Below are 25437 nucleotides of genomic sequence, written 5' to 3'. Positions count from 1 at the left end.
ACTTCCGGTTCCGGTGTGAGCGTGGCTCCGGGACCACGGCGTTGGAACGCCACGGAAGAAGCGAGGTTACCTGTGGGTCTGTGGTGTTGCGGTGCCTGCCCCGCGTAACCCCCACGCCTCCGCTCGCTGGACTACCCTTTTGAGTGGCGCGAGGCGGAGAGCTGTGGTCTTTAATCCGCGGCCGGAAGGGTGGCGACTTGCAGTTGAGCCCAAGGAAGAAGGAGAGGCCTCCACAAAGCCCAGCTGTCCGAGGTAACCAAGAAGCGGCTCCCTTTCGGCGTCGGCTCCGGAGCCCCCGAAAGCCGCCGGCTGCAGCTCGCCGCTTCAAGGCGGTTGGAGGCGAGGCAGCCATTTTTCGTGGTCGGGCGGCCGGAGCCTGCGGCGCGACTTTGGGAAGGCCGGCGGTCAGGCGACGCAGGTCACTCGTTCTGCGCAGATAGCCCTGGGCCTGCGGCTGGAGCCCACTCAGACGCTGCCCGCTTGCACAGTGCTCAAGAGGGCCTGTCCGCTGTCCAGACGCGGGGCGAGCAGTAATGTCCATTTTCCCGCCTCTGCTGGAGTTTCCTTTGCGGGCTGATGTGACCGCGGCTGAGCCGCAGTTCAACGTCAGGAAGATCTGCTTCTGCTGATGCAAAAGCGTAGGACCTGTCTCCGTGCCCCCTGAGCCCGGTGGAGCCGGCCGTTTGTGAATTCCGTGGCATCTCGGACAGAATCTCGGTGCCGGTTCTACTGCCATCACCTCAGGAAGAGTGGGGCGCACGAAACTCTCCTCAGCCTCCCTTAGAACTCTAATAGACTCTTAAAGAAATGTAAAGTCAGAAAGGTCATCAACTGCTATTCTCTCCTTTTCTGCGAATTCATATTTGGATAAACATTTTGTAAAGAAAAGTCGGCTGCAATTTTTACTAGTTCAAGTAAACAGAAATTTAAAAATACAGGCATAAATCTTCTGTGTAGTGTCTTTTATACGTCTCGCAAAGAAGTGCCAAAGAAGAAAGTTGAGCACCTAGTTACTAAATTGCTTTCTAAGAAGAAAAGTCTACTTTTTCCCTAATTCTTTTCCTTCTACTCTGACCTCACTGTTTCAGAGCTCTTTTGGCAGTGTCATAACAAGGAAAGGAGAACCTCAAGTGTTCCACAAAGTGAAAGCTTCCATCATCAAAAGAGGATGAAATGTCATAGAAGTTTGTACACTCTTTTTAAAGCAGAAGACTAGGATGATATGCTAAAATGTAAGAGAAACTCAGAATGTTCTCCTAATCTTCCCTTGACATGGAGAAGATGAGATAGGAAGCACAAAAATGAAATCTTTGGATAATCCCTAAACTCTTTGCAGCCAGTGGGTGCCAATTTTCTCATGCACCAACCTTTCCTCATTTATTATTGTTTTCTTGTAAAGGCAAAATCACCAATTGGCATTTATCTTCAATGAGTTGTACTATAGATCAACTGAATAATATAAAGAAAAGGAGAGAAACAAAGGCGTAGCAGTTGATTTTAAAGGGCAGGCAATGCAGGAAGTTTTCTGTTCATTTTTCTCTCATAATAACTAGCAAGTAGAAAAATTCACATGACTTGCTTATTGACATGCACTTTTTTTCTGCCCTCAGTGCCTTAGGAAGAAGATACTTTTATTGATTTTATTCCAGACCAGATTGGGCCTCAATTGTCAAAGGTGATACTGGTGGTGTGCCCAACACAAGAGAAAACATCCAGGCAGAATGATGATGGTAGATTTGAAGGTTCCTGAGCATTTGAACCCTCAGATCAGAGCTCTGTGGGACACCAGGGGACCTGTGGAAGAGAGCTCCACTCAGAAATATACCACACACACGGAAAGTCTTAGCTCTGAGAGCTCTCGCCAGCACTTCCGGAGCTTCCACTATCGTGAAGCAGCTGGACCTCGTGAGGCTGTTGACCAACTTCAGGAATTGTGCCGTCGATGGCTGAGGCCAGAGATACACTCAAAAGAGCAGATCTTGGAACTCCTGGTGCTAGAGCAGTTTCTGACCATTCTGCCCAGGGACACCCAGAATCGGATAAAGAAGCACCACCTGCAGAGCATTGAGGAGGCTGTGGCCTTAGTAGACCACTTGCAGAGTGAATCCAGTCAAACAAGGAATGGGGTGAGAAGAAAGATTCCCAGTATATACAATGAAATAGGATGAAGGTGGATATATGGAGGGTGGGCAGTTAATTGAGAACTAAGATGAATTAGGTCAATGATCTATTATTCCTTTAAGCTATCTAGGGCAGCACCTGAAACTGCAGACCTGCAGCAGTGTTTATCCCCCAGCTTGCAGAGATAATGTCAGAGACTTCCCTGGCCTTAGAGAAAGAATTGCTTTTTGCCCTTTTTGGAACCAGGGTATATGAAGGGTAATAAATCCAGTCTGGCTTGGCCTAGCAGTTGGGTCTTAAGTGCCTAAAAACAAATAAAGGGCAACAAGAAGTTAGAAAGGAATGGGCAGATCCATAATAGGTAGAATACATAGGACCAAATGAGAGGACAGTAAAGAGGGAAACTCAACAAGGGAAGACTGCAGAGGAGAAAGGAGGAGAATGAACATGGAAACAAATACTTCGAAATCCTAGCAGAGTGGCTGAGAGAAGAATGATGCTGAGAGAGAGTGTCCTTCATCCCCTAGACAAGAGCCTCCCTTAGTGGTTGGTCGTTGGCTCGTCTGGTGAGTGACGGACAGGGTATGCCCTTGGGCAGGTGGCAGCACATCAACTGGCTTCAGGCCTACTGTGAAGAATGCAGGGTAGGGCTATATGTTTGGTGTCAAAATCCTCTGGAGAGAGGTTGGAACCAGAATCTTTCCTCCCCTTTCCTTCTCTATCTCATCCCAATTTTCTATAAAAACCTTTCCTGGCCCTGGGGACAATCTGGTTCACTAGACAACTTTTAAAATTCAGTTTCTTAATCTTTTGAGAAAACTGGACGACACGAGGCTGGGTTTTTGTCTAGAAAGGCTGTTAAGGCAGCATGAGAGCAGGCAGTCTGCAAACCTTGCTAGTGGTCTGAGCTGGGCTCTGTGCAGAGGGATGGAGGCTGCTGTGTTGGAGGGTTAGCAGTAGCCACACCTTTTTTCCTTTTTTCCTAAATTTGCCTGACTTTGAGGATAGACTGTACAAAATTGGTGGCCCAATATCTCTTTAAGTCTTTTTGACATTCCCTTTAGTGTCTCACACTTCCCACGACCTGGACTCTATGCGTTTCCTCCTCTACCACCAACCCCCAACCCTAACATAAGTTCTGTGGTAACAGGATGGAAATTGTTTCCAGGTTGCTATCCAGGAGCTGGGAAAGGAAGCAGTGCTCTTGGAAGAAACAGCAGAGGCCCCAAGCTTCAGGTTGAAGCCAACAGAGTCCCAGTCGCCAGTGGGCACATCCCAGGATGAAGAATTTTGGAATAAATACCAGGGTGTACAGGAAGAGCTGAGTAGAAATACTCATAAAGAAACCGAGCCTGTGTGTGAGAGGGGTAAGGAGTTTCATGATCATTTCTTCCTGCTGGGAGCTCAGCCAGACTGCTGTGAGCATTTTCGGGTGCCCAGCTCTGGATCTGCAAATACAGCCATGGTAGCAATTATGATACACTGCTCCTCTCGAAGATGGTCTTAGAACAGACCAGCTGTGGGTGATGGTGGGGTTTGGCCTAAGTACAGAAATATCCAAACCACAGAACCACGGTAATTACAACATGGTCTCTTCCTTACAAAAGTAGAAAGTCGAGGGCACCTCATCTCCTAAAACAGAAGGAATTAGGATCCGAAATGGGCTGCAAGTGGTAGAATGGGAACCCATTATGTACCAGGAAAAAAGTCAAATGATTTTTAAAAACTGCAGTTCTTATTATACACTTAAATTCCTGAATATTTCATTGTCAGCTCTATTTAATTTTTACATAACAGAGTATATCATCAGAGCATAGTAAAAAGGGCTTTTATTAATTTCACTGAAAACGGGAACCTGTTACAGGGGCTGGTAGATACTTGGTTCTTATTATTAATGACAAGGCTACATCTGCGCATCGCACACCCTTGTTAAGCTTTCTCATCTCTACTGAAAGAATCAGGATCTTCTATAGTTTAGAAATGTCCTCAGGATGTGCATAGACGCGAAAGATATTTCCTATGGCTCTTTTCTCCCCACAGCTGTGCCTATTCACCAGATCCTTGCCTTACCTGAGCAGACAAACACCAAAGACTGGACAGTGGCATCCGAGCTCGTCTTGCATGAGTCCCAGGTGAGCTGTGCTTTCGAGCTGTTTAGGACTGCCTTTCCCTGCTGCCCATGACCCACAGTGCCCAGCAGGTGCTCAGAGGCATGTTAGCCCCGATGTTCTCCCAGGGAACTGGACACCTCTCAGGCTTTTTGCTCATCCCTTGCCTTCTTCCTTTCTCCCTTCTTTTAAAAAAATTATGTGCTCTTAATCCCTTCAGTGCTTGGCCTACTATGCAGTTCAAGGGCCAAAAGGCAGGGCTGCTTCTGCAGTGGCAGGTACTGAGCTGAAGCCCATTCTCTTCTTTAGAGCTTGTTGACATTTGAAGAAGTGGCCGTGTATTTTTCCCAGGAAGAATGGGAGTTACTGGATCCCAGTCAGAAGGCCCTCTACAATGATGTAATGCAGAAAAACTATGAGACTGTCATCTCTCTAGGTAAAGATTCTCCCCTTCCCTTTACATAGAAGTTGAGTAATCTGTCATGTTCTCGGCATACTGAGAATGCACCTCTGGGAGAGCGTCTCTGTTCCAATAACTGGTTGGTTCTCAATTAGATAGTGTATGTGGGGAAAAGTCGTATCCAGGTCACCTGGGAACTTTTTCCAAGTGCATATGCTCATTCCTTATCCTAAAATTCTTGATCTTCCCGCTTCTCTCCCCTCCAAATCTGCTCTTTTAACTTTCCATTTCCATAAATGGCACCACTGTTTACCCTATAGTTTAGGCCAGAAAACTTAGGTCATCCTTTAATCTGATCTTGCCATCATACCCCATTACTAATGCATCCCTATTCTCTTGGTCCACCTTTACAGCATAGCCTGAGTCCAGTCATGTCTCATCCTTTTGTGCTATTAACATTCTGGTCTAACCCAGAGGCTTCTCTAGCCAGGTCCTCCTTAGCAGCTTTCTAATCAGAACCCTGGCCACCTCTTTGGCCTCCCACAGTCTGTTTTCCACAAAGCATCCAGAGTCTTTTATAAACCCGATTAGATCATGACATTCCTTCAAAACTTTATAACTTCTCACATGTGCAGAAGAAATTCTAAACAACTTAGAAGGCATGTATGCCCCTCCAAGATCTGGCCCTGACTTACCTCTCCCTACTCTCATCTCCTGCCACTTATGCCCTGGTTCCATCTTCTTTAGCCACATTGGTCTTCTTATCATTTCTTAAGCTTGCCGTGTTCATTTTTACATTCCAATTTCCCCTACCAGGCACACTGAACACTGCAGCATTTTCAAACATCTCTAATTTTTGCTGAGGAGAATAATTTATGTCATGAAAGGAAAAAAATGAAATGTCTTTTTATTAGTTTACTCATGAAAACTGAAAACAGTCGATTGGGGTATGTTTATAGGATCTGAGAAAGCGACTTCTAGGTACTCAATACTTCTAAAGGAGTCCCGTTTCTAATGAAGAATCAGGATCTTCTGTGGTTTAGAAATGTCCTCAGGATATTCATAGATGTGAGAGAAATTTCCTATGGCTCTTTTCCACCCACAGCTGTGCCTGCTCACCAGACCCTTGCCTTTCCTGAGCAGACAAATACCAAAGACTGGACAGTGGCATCTGAGCTCGTCTTGCCTGAGTCCCAGGTGAGCTTTGCTTTCGAGCTGTTTAGGACTGCCTTTCCCTGCTGCCCATGACCCACAGTGCCCAGCAGGTGCTCAGAGGCATATTAGCCACAGTGTTCTCCTGGGGACCTAGACATCTCTCAGGGTGTTTGCTGATCCCTTGCGACCTTCCTTTCTCCCTTCTTTCTTTTCAAAAAATTGTGCTCTGAATTCCTTCAGGCCCTGGCCTACTATGCAGTTCAAGGGCCAAATGGTAGGGTGGCTTCTGGAATGACAAGTACAGAGCTGAAGCCCATTCTCTCCTTTAGAGCTTGTTGACATTTGAAGAAGTGGCCGTGTATTTTTCCCAGGAAGAATGGGAGTTACTGGATCCCAGTCAGAAAGCTCTCTACAATGATGTAATGCAGGAAAACTATGAGACTGTCATCTCTCTAGGTAAAAATTCTTCCCTTTCCTTTACATAGAAGTTGAGTAATCTGTCATGTTCTCGGCATACTGAGAATGCACCTCTGGAAGAGGGTCTCTGTTCCAGTAGCTGGTTGGTTTTCAATTAGGTGGTATATGCGGGGGAAAGGTGTATCCAGGTTACTTGGGAGCTTTTTCCAAGTACGCATTCCTTATCCTACATAGAATCTTGATTTCTTTCCCCAAAACCTGCTCTTATGTCTTCTCGGCTCAGTAAACATCACTCTGTTCACCTAGTTGCTCAGAGCAAGGAACGTAGTCATCATTTATCATGATTTTTTTCATCATACTCCACTACTAATGCATTACTATTCTCTTGGTTCCATCTTTGCGGGATAGCCTGAGTCCAACCATGTCTCATCCTCTTGTGTCGTTAACATCCTGGCCTAAGCCAGTGGCATCTCAAACTGGGTCCACCTCAGAAGTTTCCTAATTGGCACCACCTGCCACCACTCCTGCCCTCCTACAGTCTGCTTTCCATGCAGACTTTTTAAACTTGATCAAGTCATGATATTTTCCTGTTTCAAAGCCTCTGATGACATCTCATGACATTCAGAATAAATCCAAACTTCTCTTTACCAAGGACCCTCCAGGATGTGGCATCTCCTAACCTCCCTGTACTAATCTGCTGCCACTCATGCCCTTATCCACACTGGTCTTGCTGTTTCTTGAACTTGCCATACTCATTTCAACTTTCCCCTTCCCACTTCTTGGCTACTTTTCTGCCACATGTCTAAACTCGCACCTTTAGGTCTGCTCAAATATCACTTTCTCAGAGAGGCCTTCCACATAGGCTTATCTCAAATAGCTTCATAGAAGCAGAATCCTAAAAGCTCTCTTACTCTGCTGTAGTTTCTTTTAAAATATTTACCATTTCCTGACATTTCATTTGTTTACTGATGTTTGATCGTCTCATTCTCTCATTAGAAGATAAGTTCTGTGAGATCGGTGGACTTTGGGCTCATTCCCCACTATATCCATAGTTCATAGAGAATGCCTGGCATGCCATAGCCACTCAATAGATATTTGTGGAAAGACTGAATGCTGAGTACTTCCCAAATCGGGCAATTTGTATTTTGAAAAAGTCCACTGAAGTGATTCTGGTCTGTTTGGTCCAATCGGATGTGAACTAGTGAGTTATAGGAGTGGTAGCAAACCTTATTAGTCCAGTGTCCAGCGCTCTAGTGCTGAATAAAAAAATGCTGTCATTATGACAGGAATCACATGTGCATATGATACCCAACCCACTGAACTTCACAATGGCTCTTCTAGCCCTAGTCTTATTCAGGGTAAGTCCTAAAAAGTGAATAGGACCAGCCTGTATTCCCTTCAACCTCTAGAGTTTAGTTCCACCTTGGTCAAATATTGGGCATTCTTGATGGCAGAAGAGGCAGAACATGCTCAAGATTCCCGTGCCCTTTCCATTAGTCAAGCTAGGTTTGTTTTTCAGTCTCCACTATGTATGTGTACCTACAAATGCAGTACAGTGAAAACCTGATACCTGATTTGAGAGTCTATGATAACTATTTGTAATAATACAGTGTAAAAGTGTCCTTTGCTCTTTCTGTAGTAGTCCGGAATTATGGAACCACTGTGAAGTTTTCATTCCTTGACCTCAGTTTTTCCATTTCACAGCCATATTTGTGCTTCCCAAACCTAAGGTGATCTCCTGTCTAGAGCAAGGGGAAGAGCCATGGGTTCAAGGATCCCTGAATTTCAAGGACAGTCCTCGAGAGCTGCCTGCAGGTAAATACACCATGGGAAGAGGAGAAATGTGCCTTGATAGGAACTTTTGCAAGGCTTAACATTTTAAGATTCTACTTACCTGTTTATTAGAAATCAGTGATCTTTAAAATTTCTCTCCATTCCTGTGGTTTTCTTGCTCTACCTTTCAGGTGGCTAATTCTTACATTCATTCCAACAGGGTTAAACCTCAAAAATAACACTGAAAATCATCAGCCGATATGCCTCTCTGACTTAGAAATACAAGCACCAGGAGACATAATATCAAAAAAGGCCAGAGTGAAAGTTCCCCAGAAAACAACAGGCAAAGAAAATCATAGTGATACGCACAGGGTGGGGAAATGGCCCCGAGATTTTCCAGTGAAGAAAAGAAAGAAACTTTCAACCTGGAAACAAGAACTGCTGAAACTCATGGTTCGTCACAAGAAAGAACGTGCAGGAGAGAAGCCTTTTAAATGCCAGGAATGTGGGAAAAGCTTCAGAGTTAGCTCTGACCTTATTAAGCACCAAAGAATTCACACTGAAGAGAAGCCATATAAATGTCCACAGTGTGATAAGAGGTTTAGATGGAGTTCAGATCTTAATAAGCACTTAACGACACACCAAGGGATAAAACCATATAAATGCTCATGGTGTGGGAAAAGCTTCAGTCAAAATACAAATCTACACACACACCAAAGAACTCACACTGGAGAGAAGCCCTTTACATGTCATGAATGTGGAAAAAAATTCAGTCAGAACTCCCACCTTATTAAACACCGGAGAACCCACACAGGTGAGCAGCCTTATTCCTGTAGTATATGCAGGAGAAACTTCAGCAGGCGGTCAAGCCTTCTTAGACACCAGAAACTCCACCAGTAAAGGGAAGTTTGTCCACTGTCGTCAGTCTCAAGAAATTTACCAAGTGAATCTTTATCCTAAAGTTTATGAAAAAATACAAAATTATGAAGCATGAAGGATTTTCCACCAGGGGATAATTTCAGGATATAAATATGTTTTATAGAAAGGAATCAAGGTTGAATCTACAGGGGATGTACTAACGTACTACTTTTTTTTTACTTATAACCTTCAGGGAATTTCTTTGCAAGAGAGATGTTCTAAGAACATTTTGAATAATGGGAAAAGCTTTTGGGATTATACCTCGCAAAATAGCAAATTCAGCTTCAAATAGCAGATGCAGCCATGAATCTGATAATCAGTCTTCAGTGGTCACAGAGGTAAATAGTGTAGGTTTTGCATTGATCTCCCCAGCTACTCTTAAACATGTGATAGAAACATTTGTAGCATGGTCTTTCATAACATAAGCAATAATATACTTGTTTTATTGCATTCCATTGATTTCAAGGTAGCAGGCTTACCAATTTCACTAGTCTCATGGGGAAGAAATGACTTCTAATGTAAAATTTTCCAAGAACCAAATTGGAATTTCTTCCTCTCTTGTTCTTGGATATCATCTGAGTTCCTTCTTGAACTTTTTAGCAACTTGAGCTTTTGAATCATATTAGTGCAATTTTTATTGTGAAAAAGCATAGTTACTTCACCACTAGGGTATCTTCCAGATAACTAATAATGCACTATCTTATGCCTCTCATTGGTGCTCTGACAAAAATGAAAACATAATGAGATCATGTGGAAACAGGTTTGCACTTTTAGCCACAAAATATGTATTAGGTATAAAGAAGAATTTTCTGCTGTAACAAAGTAGATTTTCCTTTCTTCACAATGGTAATAGGATGAAATGCCATAAAAAGTAGCACTTTCCCAAGGCCTGAAAGAAAATTAAGGAAAGTTCAGAATTAACTCCTCAGTTTTTTCATTGCTTGCTTTTTCATTTGGGTTTTGTTTGTTAAGAATCAGAAGAGAGTTTTACATTTGGGAACTGGATCGTGTCCTGCAGGCAGGATCCTTGGTTCACTGAGCATGGTCACCTGGGAATCCAGTCAGCAGGACTCTTAAGTTTCCAAAGGACAGTTTTGGGAACTGATGCTGAGAAGTGGGCAAAAGTTGGCGAATCCACATCCATGTTGGGTTGACGTACACTGTAAACTATTAAGCAGACAGGGTCTACCTGTGTATTTACTCCAGCCGACCATTTAGCAGTAGCGTTAGGTGACAAGTTTGATATACTGCTGAAAATCTCTCTAGGCTGTGGATTTTCTTACATAACTCACCCTTTATCTGTAACAGTGACTCAGATGTGTTCCTACCCTGTTTTCCTGCATATAAGACCTAGCCGAACAATCAGCTCTAATGTGTCTTTTGGAGCAAAAAATAATATAAGAGCCGGTCTTACGGTAAAATAAGACCAGGACTTAATATTAATTTTTGCTCCAAAAGTCACTTTAGAGCTGATTGTCCGGCAAGGTCTTATTTTCAAGGAAACATGGTATTAGAGCTTTTAGGTAATATCAGCGAAGGGGTTAAAAGAGCTCCTCCATATTTCTTATTTTACAAATGAAGAAGGTAAGGTTCAAAGAGATGCAGGGACTTGTTCAATATCCCATAGCTAGTGGGTCTGTTGGCTATCGCTTAGCTTCATTAGGCCTGAAGGCAGGGTTAGCAGGACTGATTTGTATGATAGTCCCCCAGAGCCAGCCTGGATGACTTTGTATCTATTTCTAGCTTGTAAAACATTCCTGTTTCTTGATTGGTTGCTGAAACACTCTTAAGCCTTCATTTTCTCTATAAAATTGAGAAAACACCTCAGGATTGATCTGGGGGTTACAAGGATTCATAAAAGAAAAGCGCCTACCAACCTGGCCAACAGTAGATGTGTTTCCAAGATGTATTGGGAGGGTTGATTACAGTAAAGAAGCAGATGCATTTGTGGCGCTTGCAGCTCCTTTGGGGAGCTGAGCACTGGTGGTGGTGGTTATGCTGACTTGATTTGATCTATGGTGTAAGTGCTTTTTGGTGTAAATCACCTGAGCATTGGTCTCGTTTGCTCAGTGGGATTCTATTTTCTTCCCCGAAATGAACTACACCAAGTATTTCTTAAGCACAGCCAGCTCTGGAACTCTGGTCTCCATAGCTCTTACTCAACACCCTCAGCCTTAGATTCCCTAGGACTGTGTCTCTTCTCCGAAGATACATGTGAATTTCTTGCTGGCACCATATTCATTTAATTTAATGAGGGCCTATTTGCCCAGGCGCTGTTCTCGACTAAGGATATAGTAGTTAACAACAGAAAATGCATACCCTCATGGAACTTATATTCTAGTGAACAGTAAAAAGGAGAATGGTTATGCTTTTCTGCTCCTTGCAGTTAGATAGGGTCATGAGGTGGTTTTGGTCAGTGGGTTGTGAGCAGAAGCCTCACATCTGGGCTGAAGCACTTATTTGTTGGTGTAAGACTCTGTAGTGCTCTGTTTTCCTGCCTCAATCATGGAAGCACAGACAGAAGAACCACAAGATCAAACCAGTCTGGAATGCTGAGTCCTCACATGTCAGGTTAGCTGTTCTGGCCAGACATATAATGGACTTTGTGGGAATGAGAAATAAATTGTTGCGTTTAACCACTGAGATGTTGGTGCTGTGTGTTTCTGCAGTATAACCTAGTCTGCCTTGATAGAGGTGACTATTCTACTAGAGCTTCGGAACATTTTTTTGTTGTTGTTCCACTTGGCCTTTGGCCCTAGGAGAAGTCTAGATTCCTCTAGATCCTCCCCTGAACTGATGTAACACTGATGGGAACACTTAGGAACTTACAAGACTGTAGGTGATATTAAAGAAAGACTGGTTGCTTACCGGGGAATAAGTCCAGGGGAGTTCAAGTGGACAAGGCAACCTTTTCTCTTCCCTTTGTGACCTTATTCCTCTTGTTCTCTGTGTCCTTGTGCTCCACTGCTGCACATACACATGATGTGATTTTTGATCCATGGGCTCAGAAGAGGGTAGGGGTTGCCTTTTATTCCTATGTGAGTACAGTAGACTTCAAGCAATGATTTGGTAACTACTCTTGTAGTACCTTCTGTGAGTTGTGCCTCAAAAAACATGGGATACAGGACAGAAGCAAATTTTCCAGATGTAGAGAGGAAGGTGGCTGCTTTTCCTGGACTAAGGGATGACAGTTGAGGAGAATCTTGGTCAGGAAAGCAGGAGCAGGATACTTCATTTGGTGAGTGAGCAGCCTCCAGTGGGAACGTCCAAGCTTAGCCAATAACAAGCAGCACAATGTCTTACTACTTATGCTTGGAATTTTGGGAGGACGTGTGGAAGTTGGAAGAAGGAACTTCTATAGCTTCGTCACAGGGATGAGAGTAGATTACTCAAAAAAATAATCAAAATCTATTGAGGTTTGTTTTGAAAATGATATCAGAGACACAATCCTTTGTTTAGTCTCCAATATTAGTATTAGAGGTCTCACAAATATGTACTCCATAACCAGAAGGTCCTTTATTTTAGTTTGTTCAGATAACAGTCTTACAATGGCTCCAAGGTTGGTTCTGAGTGCTGGATCATTGACCCAGGCTAGCCCCCAAATCCTCAGCCCCTTCTCTGCACAGGTCTCTGTGGCCACAGTGCTGCGATCATCCCAGACCAGAGGTCTCCCTGCCATTAAGTACACCCTGGAACCTCAAGCTGACCTTGAGAACCTCAGCTATCTTTTAACTGGAGGGGCACAATAGGAGGAGAGCTTGGAATCTAAAACAAACTAGGGTTTTGATCAGTTTTTGGAACAATGAGAACAGTTTCATTCCCCTGGAGAGCTTGAGAGGAAGGATGCTAAGCAGTCTTTTCTATCCAACTGGATAGTTGGGATAACACAAAAGATTTAAACTTCATAAAGGATTTTTTTAAGCACTCACTGAGTCACTCCACTGACAAGTGCTTACTGAGCACCTTCTGTGGTTCCACTCTTGTATCAGGCTACCTGTTTTCTTTCAGGGGCTTTGCCTTTACTGTTTAGAGTGGATTCTTTGCTGCAGGTCTCAAATTTTTTGTGTGTGTTCTCTCCTGTACGTAGTCTCTGAAGGTCCCTCAAGTAAGAAATGTTGAAGCTTTACCCACACTCTTTCTGGGTTCTTTCCAAACAAATACACAAGCACATTGTTAAGTGAAGCTTTTCCACATTTGTCACTATTATAGTTCCTTGTGTGGGTTCAGTGGGGAGCAAGGCCAGAGCACCATTTGAAGCATCTACCAAACTCAATATATGTATAGTTTCTTTCATGTCTGACTTCTCCAATGGGCAATGATACTGTCAAGCATCTATAAGGCTTTCCTCCTGTATGATTCACCCATATCTGATGCTTGTACTTAAAGCAGTCTCCCCACCCCCCCACCCCTGCCATCTACCTCTCATGAAAGGAATTAAGCAAGGAAGATCTTGTCTTACATTGAGTTTCAGATTTAGGAAAACTACCAGAATCACTTCTCTTTTCTACCATATTTGATGATGAATCTGAGTTGCAACAATCTTAACACTAACACAAAAAATTAAGCTTTATACTATTTGAATACACTGAACTTGTAAGGGAAAACTTAGTATGCTACTTATTGTTAAATTTTTCAAACCAATGGATATATTTCCAACATCATAATTTTCACACTAAGCATTTGTCCATGACTCATAAACAACTGAACAGAAAGTACCATCACCCTCAACTAAATGTTAACCTCTTGCCCGTTCCCCCATGGGCTAGGAAGGAATCTTTTTGTAGCATCTCTTATTCTCAGGAAGAACCCCACTTTTCCTCTGGATAACTCCTTAGAGTTCACCAGGATGCTCTGCCCTCCAAAATCATTTCTAGTCCCTGTACACAATCTGGGATCTGGAAATAGTCCTTTGTATAACCTTTCTCAGGATCAAAGGGGTCTGAGATTTACAGGAAAATCAACTTTGCATTCCCATCAGCAATGAATGAGAGTTCCTGTTGCTCCACATCCTTGTCAGCGTTTGTCAGTGTTACTGGATTTTCACCATTCTGATCATTGTATAATGGTATCTCATCCTTTTAATTTGCAATTACCTAATGACAGGAGTAGAGCATCTTTTTATACGCAAATGTATCATCTGTGTACCTTCTCTGGTTAGGTGTCTGTTCAGATATTTTGCCCATTTTTAAATCAAGTCATTCATTTTCTTACTGTTGCATTTTAAGTGTTCTTTGCATAATTTGTGTAACAGTCCTTTATCAGCTATGTATTTTGCAAATATTTTCTCCCAGTCTTTGGCTCTTCTCATTCTTTTGACAGTGTCTTTTACAGAGCAGAAAAATTTAATTTTAATGAAGTCCAGCTTATTAATTCTTTCTTTCATGGATTGTGCCTTTAGTGTTGTATCTAAAAAATTATCACCAAACCCAAGGTAATCTAAGTTTTTTCCTATGTTACCTGATAGAAGTTTTATTGTTTTGTGGTTTACATTTAGATATAGGATCCATTTAGGATTAATTTTTTTGAAGGGTGTAAAATCTGTCTAGACTTTTTTTTTTTACATGTGGATGTCCAGTTGTTCTAGCATCATTTGTTGAAAACACTATCTTTTCTCCATTTTATTGTCTTTGCTCCTTTGTCAACAATCAGTTGACCATATTTATGTGGTCTGTTTCTGGGCTCTGTATTCTGTTCCATTGATCTATAGGTCTATTTTTTTCACCAATACCACACTGTCTTGATTAATGTAGCTTTAGAGTAAATTGATGTCAGTCTTTCAACTTAGGTTTTCTCCTTCAATATTGTGTTGGCTATTTTGGGTCTTTTGACTGTCCATGTATATTTTAAAATCAGTTTGTCAATATCCATTAGATAACTTTCTGGGATTTTTACTGGGATTCCATTCAATCTATATATCAAGTTAGGAAGAACTGCCATCTTGACAACATTGAGTTTTCCTATCCATGAACATGGAATGTCTCTACATTTATGTAGCTCTTGATTTCTTTTATCTTGTAGTTTTCTTCATAAGATCTTGTACATATTTTGTTAAATTATACCTAAGTATTTTATTTTTGGTGCTAATTTAAATTGCATTATGTTTTTAATTTCAAATTGCAATTGTTCATTGCTGGTATATAGAGAAGTGGTTGATGTTTGTATACTAACCTTGTAAACTGCCACCTTGCTACAAATGCTTTATTAATCCCAGGAGTTTTCTGTTGGTTCTTTGGGGGTTTTTTTACATAGATGGTCATGTTGCTTGTGAACAAAGACGGTTATATTTCTTCTTTCTTGTTCCATATACTTTTTATTTTTGTTTTTGTCTTCTTGCATTATCTTGTGCTTCCAGTACGATGTTTAAGAGGAGTAGTGAGAGGGGACATTCTTGCCTTGTTCCTGAGCTTAACGGGAAAGCTTCCAGTTTCTCACAATTAAGTATTATATTAATTGTAGGGTTTGTGTAGATCTTTTATCAAGTTGAGGAAATTCCCCTCTATTCTTAGCTTACTGAGAGGTTTTTTTATTTTTGTTTTTCAAATCATGAATGGGTGTTAGATCTTCTCAAATGCTTTTTCTGTATCTACTCATGTAATCATGTGATTTTTTTTCTTTAGCCTGTTGATATGATGGATCACATTAATTTATTTTTGAGTATTGAACCAGCTTTGCATGCCTGGAATAAATTCCACTGTATAATTTTTATTATACATTGTTGGATTTAATTTTTTAATATTTTGTTGAGGATTTTTTAATCTATGTGCATGAGATACTGGTTTATAGTTTTCATATATATATATATATATATATATATATATATATATATATATATATATATATATATATAATGCTTACCTCATGGAATTCCTCATCACCATTCCCATCCCAGGTACTTCTTGTCCTTTCATTAACGTAATCTTTTACCTCTGCAGATTACCCTGTTCTCTGATCTCTGACCACAGCTTCACACCTATATCGCAGTTTTAGAAGATATCATTCAGTGCTCACTATTCTAATCTACTGGAAGTGTGGCAGATATTTGTTGACTGCCTCTTAGCATCCATTTTCCCTTTCCTCCCTCCCAACAACCCTGATTCTATTTGGAGATCAGTGAGGTTTTGGACCCTGGCTTCTAGGAGTGAAGAATGTGACCTAAACTAAGTTAATAAGAGGAGGAGTCTACCCCCTTGGTTAGAATTTGCCTCAGTGTTAGGCATATGACCTTAAGCTGGTCCTGCCAGGACTTTTGTTGGAAATGCTAGAACAAATTCAGCTCTTGCTGAATGATACATATAACCCAGTAGCCATTGACAATCTTCTTGAAACTAGGAGAGATGTGAGCCTTAGGATGAAACCAATGGCATAGAAGGCAGAGCAGAGTGATAAATTTCAATCCTTGGTGACACCATTGAGCTGTAGTGTGAAGTGTCACCTGACACCTAGAACTGCCCTGGACTTTTTGGCTACGTGAATCTATACATTTCCTTTTATTGTTTAAGCTAGTGTAAAGTGGGGTTTCTGTTCACTGTAACTGACAAAATTATGATACATAGAGCAATAACTGGTTTAAAATAATACATGTAGGAGATGAACAATCCCTTTATATATACTTATTTTTAAGTTTTCATTATGGAAATTGTCAAACATACATAAAAGTAGAGAGAATAATATGACGGGCTTCTATATAGGCTACAATAGTTATCAACATTTTGCTAATCTTGTTTCATTTATCCCCTCCAATTTTTTTTTATTTTGTTTGTTTTGGGAGGGTTGTTTGTTTTAGAGCATTTTAAAGCAAATTTCAGACATGATAACAATAGTTCAGTTTATAAGATATAAATAATTCTTGAAATTTTGCCCTAAACCATCTTGAGACAGAATTCCCACCCAACAGAGGCCCTCTCTCCCATAGCAGGCAAAGTTAATTGAGAACATGGGAGCTGCCTCAGGGCAACCAGAACTTGATTGACAACTTCTCAATATCACTTTGTAAGAGGACCCTTTTGGTCTCCTCCTCAGGGCATATTCAATTATGAGAACAGGCAACCCAAATGACTCATAATGAGGGTGGTCCAGTAAGGACTCTAGCTGCCTGTAGTGGTCCCCAGAGCAACTTATTAAGGAGTTACAACTACATGATCAACTGGTGCACTTTTAATGAGCCCCAGAGTGATTCACTCATTAAGAGTACAATGTCAGCAGTTAATTGTTGGTTTCCTGGAAGCCATTGAATAACAAAATAATAATAATAATTGCCCTTCAACATTTATATAGTGTTTCCCCAGGATCTAAAAGTATCCTTATTTACCTCCTTCATTGGCTTTGGATTTTTTTTTATTGAAATAATGTGTAACTGAATACTAAAAACATTAGAATTTTATTATAATTCACCTCCCTCTAAGCATTCCTGCTTTATCATATTTCTTTTTAATTAGCATTTAACCATCCCAGTGCAGTAACTGCCAAGATGAAAAATGACCTGGAAATTTATTGTTCCTATTTTCTTCCCCATTTGGTGTCATACTTACTCTTAATGAGGAATTTTCTCTCCTTTTCCTTGGTTGGTATCTGTTCCTTCCCTTGGTCTTTTTAGAGGTATGCTAAAGTAGCTACTCTGTACTTCGACATCCAGTGCCTTGATAGTCAAGAAGTGTGGTACAAACTGCTCTGAAAGTTCCTTTTATTGATAATTAATACTTGCCATACTTTATTATTTATAAAAACCTACTTAACCAATCAAATGTTACTTGTAACCAGTATTCCTGGTGCCATAAACTACTGTTTATCACCTGTAATTCCGAGGTTGACACATTAACCTGCTGCCAAAACCTGTTTCTGTCCTTATCTCTTCTTGAGGATGTTTGCTCCCTAAGACCTTTGGGACGATAATACACTGTGCATGTTCATTCAACATTGGGTAAATTTTTATTGAGCACCTTCTATATACCAGGCATTGTTTTAGCTGCTGGGATTTTTATGCTCACAAACATTTTTTGTTTTGTTTTCTTCTAAAGAATGCTAGATTTGGGATAAAGAGGGCATTTTCTAGGCTTCTTTACATTGTTTAAATGAAATTTAGATAATTGTATCATTTTCATTTAGTTGGCTTATTGGCTTTCCATGATCAATTTCCCACTCTGCCTTATCTTCAGGTCCAACTCCAGTTCCCCCAAAATAGAACAGGAAAAACACACCTTCACTATCTTACATGCCTTAATAGTAATTTTTAAAAATAGATGTGATTGAATTGACTTAAGCTCTCTACTTTTAAGAGAGTGGACTTTAGCATTCATATTTGAAGAATATCTGCAATATTTTTATTTTTAAAAAATCTTATGGATATAAAAATGATTAGAACATTAAAAGCAGAGACAAGAAATCTAGATATATTCTCATGTACTTCAAACATCACTGATGGAAATGTACATTTCTCTAAGAAAAGTTGTATATTCACATTTCTCTAAGAAAATTGTAGGAACTTTAGTGTATAAGCAATTACATTCTACTTACCAAAACAGGTTTTTTTTCAGTTTGCTGTGCCCCAGATTTTCACAACCATCAATCCCAAAATCATCAGAAACTTCATCTCAAGCAGCATTATTTAACAGAATAGGAAACAAACTGAATAATGTAAAGATAATTTATTTGTTAAAGGGGCAAAGGATCTGAATAGACATTTCTCAAGATATATAAATGATCAATCAGTACATGAAAGGCACTCAACATCATTAGCCATCAGAGTAATTAAATCAAAACCACAAAGAGATACCACTTATGTTTACTAGCATGGTAATAATAATAAAAAAAAAGACATAATAAGTGTTATGGATGTGGAGAAATTGGAACCCTCATTCCTGGTGGGAATGTGAAATGGCTCAGCAACTGTAGAAAACACTTCGGCAGTCCTTCAAAAAGTTAAGCATAGAATTACCATTTGACCCAGCAATTTCACTCCTAAGTATATAGTCGAGAGAAATGAAAATGTACGTCCAAACAAAAACTTTGTATATGATTGTACATAGTACATTCACAATAGTCCCAAACTAGAAACGACCCAAATGTCCATCAATTGATGAATGGATAAATAATGTGGTATACCCATACAATGGAATATTATTTAGCAATAAAAAAAAAAACGAAGTTCTAATATATGCTACAACCTGGATGAAACTTGAAAACATGCTAAGTGAAAGGAGCCAGACACAAAAGACCACATGTTGTATGAAATATCCAGAATAGGCAAATCCATAAAGACAGAAAGTAGATTAGTGGTTTCCAGGGGCTGGGAGCTACAAGTGGATGGAGGGTGACTACTAAAGGATATGGGATTTCTTCTTGGGGTGATGAAAATATCCTGGAATTAAATAGTTGTGACAATTTGTGAATATACTAATAAAACCTGAATTATATCAACATACTTTAAAATGGTGAATTTTATTGTATGTGACATATCTCAATTTAAAAATTGATTAAGAAGGGACTAAAGCAGAGGGGACAAGTAGGCTTCCAGGTCGCTAATAGTAGCAGATGGGGCAGGGAAGAAGAGTGTGGATGAGAAAAAAAGAAAGATTAAGATTAAAAACTTCGAAAAGAAATTAACTTTGAAAGACATCTGTGGATGCAAGGATTAGGTATCAGAGGGGAGAACCAATAATACAGGGAAAGAAAGAAATGGTAGAAGGATTGGAAAGGTAGAAGCATTGGGATTTCAGTTCTAAGTAAGACACTTCGCCTTTACTCTCACATAGAAAACAACTATAAGATCTGGATAGAATTCATGGAGCACTAATTTTAGAACTTCAAAGAGTTAACAGCAGCAGGTGATTTGGAGAAGAATACCGGAATTCCAAGTACTACTGAAATCATGAGTTTACAATTTATTTTCTCTGGTATCCTTTGATTTCAATTCAACACAATTAGAAACCTGGAAGTGAGCACTGTAGTTAAGGTGGAGACAAAAATACGACATTTATTTATGATAAAAACTCTCAGCAAACAAGGAATAGAATGAAATTTCTTTAATATGTAAAAGAGCACCTATTTTTAAAAACTAGCTAATATCATAAGTAACTGTCAAAGATTGAATGCTTTCCCTCTGAGATCAGGAACAAGGCAAGAATATCCACCCCTCCTGTTCCTATTCAACATTGTACTAGAAGTCTTAACCATTGAAATAATGCAAGAAAAGGAAATACAAAACATGCAGATTGGAAAGGAAAACACAATGACATGATTGTAATGTAGAAAATCCTAAGATCCTACAGAAGTTTCTAGAATAAGTAAATTTAGTAAGATAGAAGGACACAGGGTCAACAAACAATTCTATTTTTATATACCGCAAGCAATATATTTATTGAAGCTTCAAAAAATGAAACAAGGTATAAATCTAACATGTATAGGATATGTATGCTGAGAACTACAAACCACTGGAGGAATAAGTCAAGCAAGTCCTAAATAAATGGATGGACATAGAATGTTGATAAATTGGAAAGACTCAACATAGTAAAGATGTCGATTCTTCCTAGGCTGATCAATAAATTTAATGCAAGGTGGAAAGGTAAATGGACTATGATAACATAAATAGTTTTGAAAAATAAAAAATTGGAAGGAATCACATAATTTAACTGTAAGAATTTCTCTAAAGCTATGTTAGTCAAAGCAATGTGGTATTAGTAAAGAGATAAACATCGATCAATGGAATAGAATGGAGAGTCCAGAAATAGACCCACATAAATTTGGCAAATTGATTTTTTATAGGCAACTTTTTAATGAGGTGACATTCATGTAAAATGAAATTAAACATTTTAAAGTGAACAGCTGAGTGGCATTTAGTACTTTCACAATGTTATGCAACTACCTCCTCTATCTAGTTGGAAAACATTTCCATCATCCTCAAAGAAAACCCCATATCTGTAAGGCAGTTACTCCCCGTTCCCCTCTTCCCACAGTCCTTGGCAACCACAAACCTGCTTTTTGTCCTAATGGATTTATCTGTTCTGAATATTTAATATAAATGAAATCATACAATATGTGACCTTTTAGGCCTGGCTCTTTTCCAAAAAGCATAATGGTTTTTGAGATTCATTCACGTTGTAGCATGTATCAGCACTGGTATTAATATGAGGTGTAATCAAACAATACGGTGAATGTTTAAATTAAAAAAATTATTACAGTAAAAGACACATTGCCATTAATCCCCCTCAAAATACTCCCACTCGCTTCGAACACACTTATCCCATCATTCTTGCCACTTTCTGAAGCAGTTCTAGAAGTCCTCTTTCCTGAGTGTCTTTAGTTGCTCTGTTGTGGCTGCCTCGATGTCCTGAATCCTTTTGACTTTGGGGAAGAGCCAGAAGTCACACGGTGCCAGATCTGGTGAATAAGGTGGAGGAGGACACACAGTAATGTTCTTATTTGACAGAAATTGCCATATATATGCCAGAAGCAATGTGTGACACAAAGTGTTGTCATGACAGAGGATGATATATGGCACATTTTAAAAACACACCTTCTCTTAACTGTAGCTCACACCTTACTGATTGCACCAAACAAATTGAAACTTGTCACACACTGTTACTAAGGTTCAGTGTGTCGCTTCCCATATCCCTGCCTTTCTGTTGAATGGCACTTGGCAGCAGCATTCACCGTATTTTGTGATCACAATGGAAAGGCTCTGTGTCACACATCGTTTCTGGTATAGCAGTTTCTGTCAAAAACATTATGGTGTGTCCTCATCCACTTTATTCGCCGGATCTGGCACCGAGCAACTTCTAGCTCTTCCCCAAAGTCAAAATGACCATGAAAGGTAAACATTTTGAATCGATTCAGGACATTGAGGCAGCCACGACAGCACAACTAAAGACACTCACGAAAGAGGACTTCCAGAACTGCTTCAGAAAGTGGCAAGATTGATGGCATCTGTGTGTTCAAAGCGAGGGGGAGTATTGGGATTAACACGTTGCATACGGCAGGGTTTAAATCCCTCATGAAGATTCTCGTGATCCGTACGCAACATGTTAATGGCAATGTGTCTTTTACTGTAATAATTTTTTTATTTAAACATTCACGGTAATTTTTAATTACACCTTGTATACCACAATTTGTTTATCCATTCATTGATGGAGAATTGAGTTGTTTGTACTCTTTTGGCTATTGTGAATAGTGCTGCTATGAATGTGCATGTACAAGTATTAGAGTACCTTGTTTCACTTCTTTTGGTTATATAATTAGGAGTGGAACTGTGGAGTCATGTGGTAATTATATGTGTGTTTTTTTAAAGATTTTATTGGGGAAGAGGAACAGGACTTTATTGGGGAACAATGTGTACTTCCAGGCCTTTTTTTTTTTTTTTCCAAGACAAGTTGTTGTCCTTTCAATCTTAGTTGTGGAGGGTGCTGTTCAGCTTCAAGTTGTTGTCCTTTCAGTCTTAGTTGTGGAGGGCGCAGCTCAGCTCCAGGTCCAGTTGCCATTGCTAGTTGCAGGGGGCGTAGCCCACCATCCCTTGCAGGAGTCCAACCGGCCACCTTGTGGTTGAGAGGACGCACTCCAACCACCTGAGCCATCCGGAGGCAGCTCAGCTCAAGGTGCCATGTTCAATCTTAGTTGCAGGGGGCGCTGCCCACCATCCCTTGCAGGAGTCCAGGAATAGAACTGGCAACCTTGTGGTTGAAAGGATGCGCTCCAACCAACTGAGCCATTCCGGAGCTCAGCGGCAGCTCAGCTCAAGGTGCCGTGCTCAATCTTAGTGCAGGGGGTGCTTCCCACCATCCCATGTTGGAGTCGAGGAATTGAACTGGCAGCCTTGTGGTTGAGAGCTCACTGGCCCATGTGGGAATCAAACCAGCAGCTCTTGGAGTTAGGAGCATGGAGCTCCAACTGCCTGAGCCACTGGGCTGGCCCATAATATCCTTTTAACACAAAAATTTTTAAAACTTTGATGAGGTCAAATTTATGTTCTTTTCTCTTGTTGCTTTTGATGTCATATCTAAAATCCATTGCCAAATCCAAGCTCATGAAGATTTACTTGTATTTTTTCTTCTAAAAGTTCTATATGTTTTGTTTTGTGTTTTTTTTTTTTTTTTATTGGGGAACAGTTTGTTTTTCCAGGGCCCATCAGCTCCAAGTCAAGTCATTGTTTTCAATCTAGTTTTGGAAGGCACAGTTCATTGGTCCATGTGGGAATCAAACCAGGAACCCTGTTGTTATTTACATCTTACAGAATCAAGTTTTCCCATTTTATTCAATAGTTTATAACTTGTTACTATAATCATATTGTCTTTTCTTTGATTAGTGGGAGTTCATTCAAGCTGCTGTGTTGTATCGATAAGTATTATCGATTGCTGTGCACAGACTTAATTTCAAGGCCCGATACGCAAGACACACCACCACAAGCCGGGATGAAGGGGTTAAAGAGTTTTTTTACAAAGTGAAAGTAAGACAAAACAGAGATTAGGGGAATATATCATCATACCACTAACAAGCAAGGAGGCAATTCATCATACCACCAGGGCTCAGTCAATTAGCGTTGTAGAAACAGCAACGGCCTTTCATCAGCATGGGCAAAACATCACGCGCAGAAACAGCACCGGCCCTTCATCAGTGTAGGCAAAATTCCAGTCAAGTAAAGTCATCAACATGGGCGGAATATCTTGCAGCAGCCGAGGCGGCCAGGGAAAAACAACATCTACTGCTGAGCCTGCCTCGGCTCTCTGGGGTTTTGAGGACTTACTAACAACAATGGCAAGGAGCCAATAAGCATACGTGTTAACAACACAAGGAACTGGACTGGGATCTGGCTAGGAGCCGGGGCCAGTCCTTGGTACGAGATTAGATGTATCGGAGCTCGGCCCACCTGCGCCAGGGCGAAGGCCAGGCTCCACATCCATTAAATATTTTCTTGGTCCTTGGGAGGGTAGCCAGTCCTTCCAAGGCCAAGCACATACCCCAGCCACTGTGAGAGTTTACATCCCCAAATGTTCCCGGGCAGACCTTCATATTTTCTATTCCTTGTGTGTGTGTGTGTGTTTACTTGGCCTCATATTCTTTGAGCACTTCCTTGCTTTCTGGCACCACAAGATGTTCTATGTTTATCTTTTATTAACCCTGCCACAGCCCAGCCATTTCTTCGAGGAGCCATGGTTACTTCTACTTGAAAATGGTATGTAGAAGTCAATTTCTCATTAACATTGGAGTGAGCTGGTCCCAGGTCATCTCTGTAGACAGAGGTAGGAGATAGAAAGATAGATAGATAGATAGATAGATAGATAGATAGATAGATAGATAGATAATAGATAAAGGCATAGACACAGACAAATATTTATATCTGGAAATTTAAAAGTCTGACAATACCACGCATTGACATATAAATATATATTTATATAAAACACTGATATAAATTTCTGACATTCCACAGTACACACAATACAGTTTTTTTTGTTGTTGAGTTAGAGTCCATTAGGGATGCAATCAATATATGTTTTAAAAGGTTTCCCTAAATACTAGAAATAGCCAGTTGGAATGAAGACCTTATTTACAAAAGAAACAAAAATAAAATAAATTCCTGGGAATTAATTTCAGAAATGTGTAGGACCCATGTAAACAAAACTATTAGACTTTACTGTGAAAATTGTCCTAGTAGAAAAAAAGATATGTCCAACCAATTTTTGTGTTGGGGGAAGGTAAGATGCATCCCAAAGTAGTATAATATTTTTTTTTTTTCGTTTGGGAGAGGTAAGGGTTAGCCACAAGGAGAGCAAAGATATTAAATTAGAAGGGATACTCTTATTAAAGGAGATGCTTAGACCCCATAAACATGATGCCAGGCAAAAGCTAAAAAAATAAAAATAAAAATAGATGATTAGTGGGGCAACCCCTGTAAAAGGCATAACTAACAGTCAAAAGAGACATAAACTCTGATGTGTAGGTTTTAGTTTTCTTTTTTTGTGTTGTAGTCCTATTATTCATAAACATCAATGAACAATTATGTGAACCCTGTATTAAAAAACGGAATATGCTACCTAAGGAGGTATATCACCTATTTCATATCCCTTCATTTATATCCTGATGGAGTACTACACCTTCATTGTGCAACCGGAGTCTTCATAAATGACCGATGCACGAAAGGAGAGGGGTGGGGGGACAGGGGGCAGAATAAGGGAAGGGAGACTGCGTAGAAACTTCCACTATTCTTTCCCTCACACTGCACACCCCAATCCATTAGTTCCCTCTTGGAAAGTCCCTATCCAAAACCACACACACACACACACACACACACACACACACACACACACACACACACACGAAAATTAGGAAACTATTTGCATGTCCATCAAAAGGGAAATGATTGAAGATTGAATATATTAAGGTACATACCTAAATGCAGCAGTTTAAAAAAGTTGTGGTCGATATAGTGAATCAGAAAAATGGGCAAAATTGACTGGTTAAGGTCCAGAAAGAACGATTACACGCTGATAATCGTTATATCCGCTGGAGAGGGAATGTAGTTAGAAAGAGATGGAGAGACTTCACTTATCAGTGAGAGTGTTG

At 40.3% G+C, this 25437-nt stretch overlaps 1 protein-coding gene across 10 annotated transcripts in view; it reads left to right on the top strand.

Moving 5' to 3' along the window:
• Nucleotides 1–5: 5 nt before the first annotated feature.
• ZNF75A (zinc finger protein 75A) overlaps nucleotides 6–25437 on the top strand; it is a 62232-nt gene continuing 36800 nt past the window's right edge. For 3 of the 10 annotated variants that reach the window (XM_088801300.1, XM_088801298.1, XM_088801299.1), the window contains exons 1-3: nucleotides 6–2126; nucleotides 3290–3488; nucleotides 4162–4253. In XM_088801300.1, coding sequence (XP_088657426.1) covers nucleotides 1722–2126; nucleotides 3290–3488; nucleotides 4162–4253 — 696 coding nt within the window. In that variant the 5' untranslated portion in view covers nucleotides 6–1721. Of the gene's footprint in view, nucleotides 2127–3289; nucleotides 3489–4161; nucleotides 4254–4538; nucleotides 4666–5734; nucleotides 5827–6113; nucleotides 6241–7905; nucleotides 8017–8194; nucleotides 11536–25437 lie in introns of those variants that run through there. The other 7 variants (XM_088801295.1, XM_074322790.2, XM_019714833.3 and 4 more) reach the window with 7 other exon arrangements.

The sequence above is a fragment of the Rhinolophus sinicus genome, chromosome 10 (genome assembly GCF_057876585.1).
Source record: "Rhinolophus sinicus isolate RSI-liver-muscle chromosome 10, RSI-T2T, whole genome shotgun sequence".
Taxonomy (NCBI): domain Eukaryota; kingdom Metazoa; phylum Chordata; class Mammalia; order Chiroptera; family Rhinolophidae; genus Rhinolophus; species Rhinolophus sinicus.
This window is presented reverse-complemented; position numbering and strand designations above follow the sequence as displayed.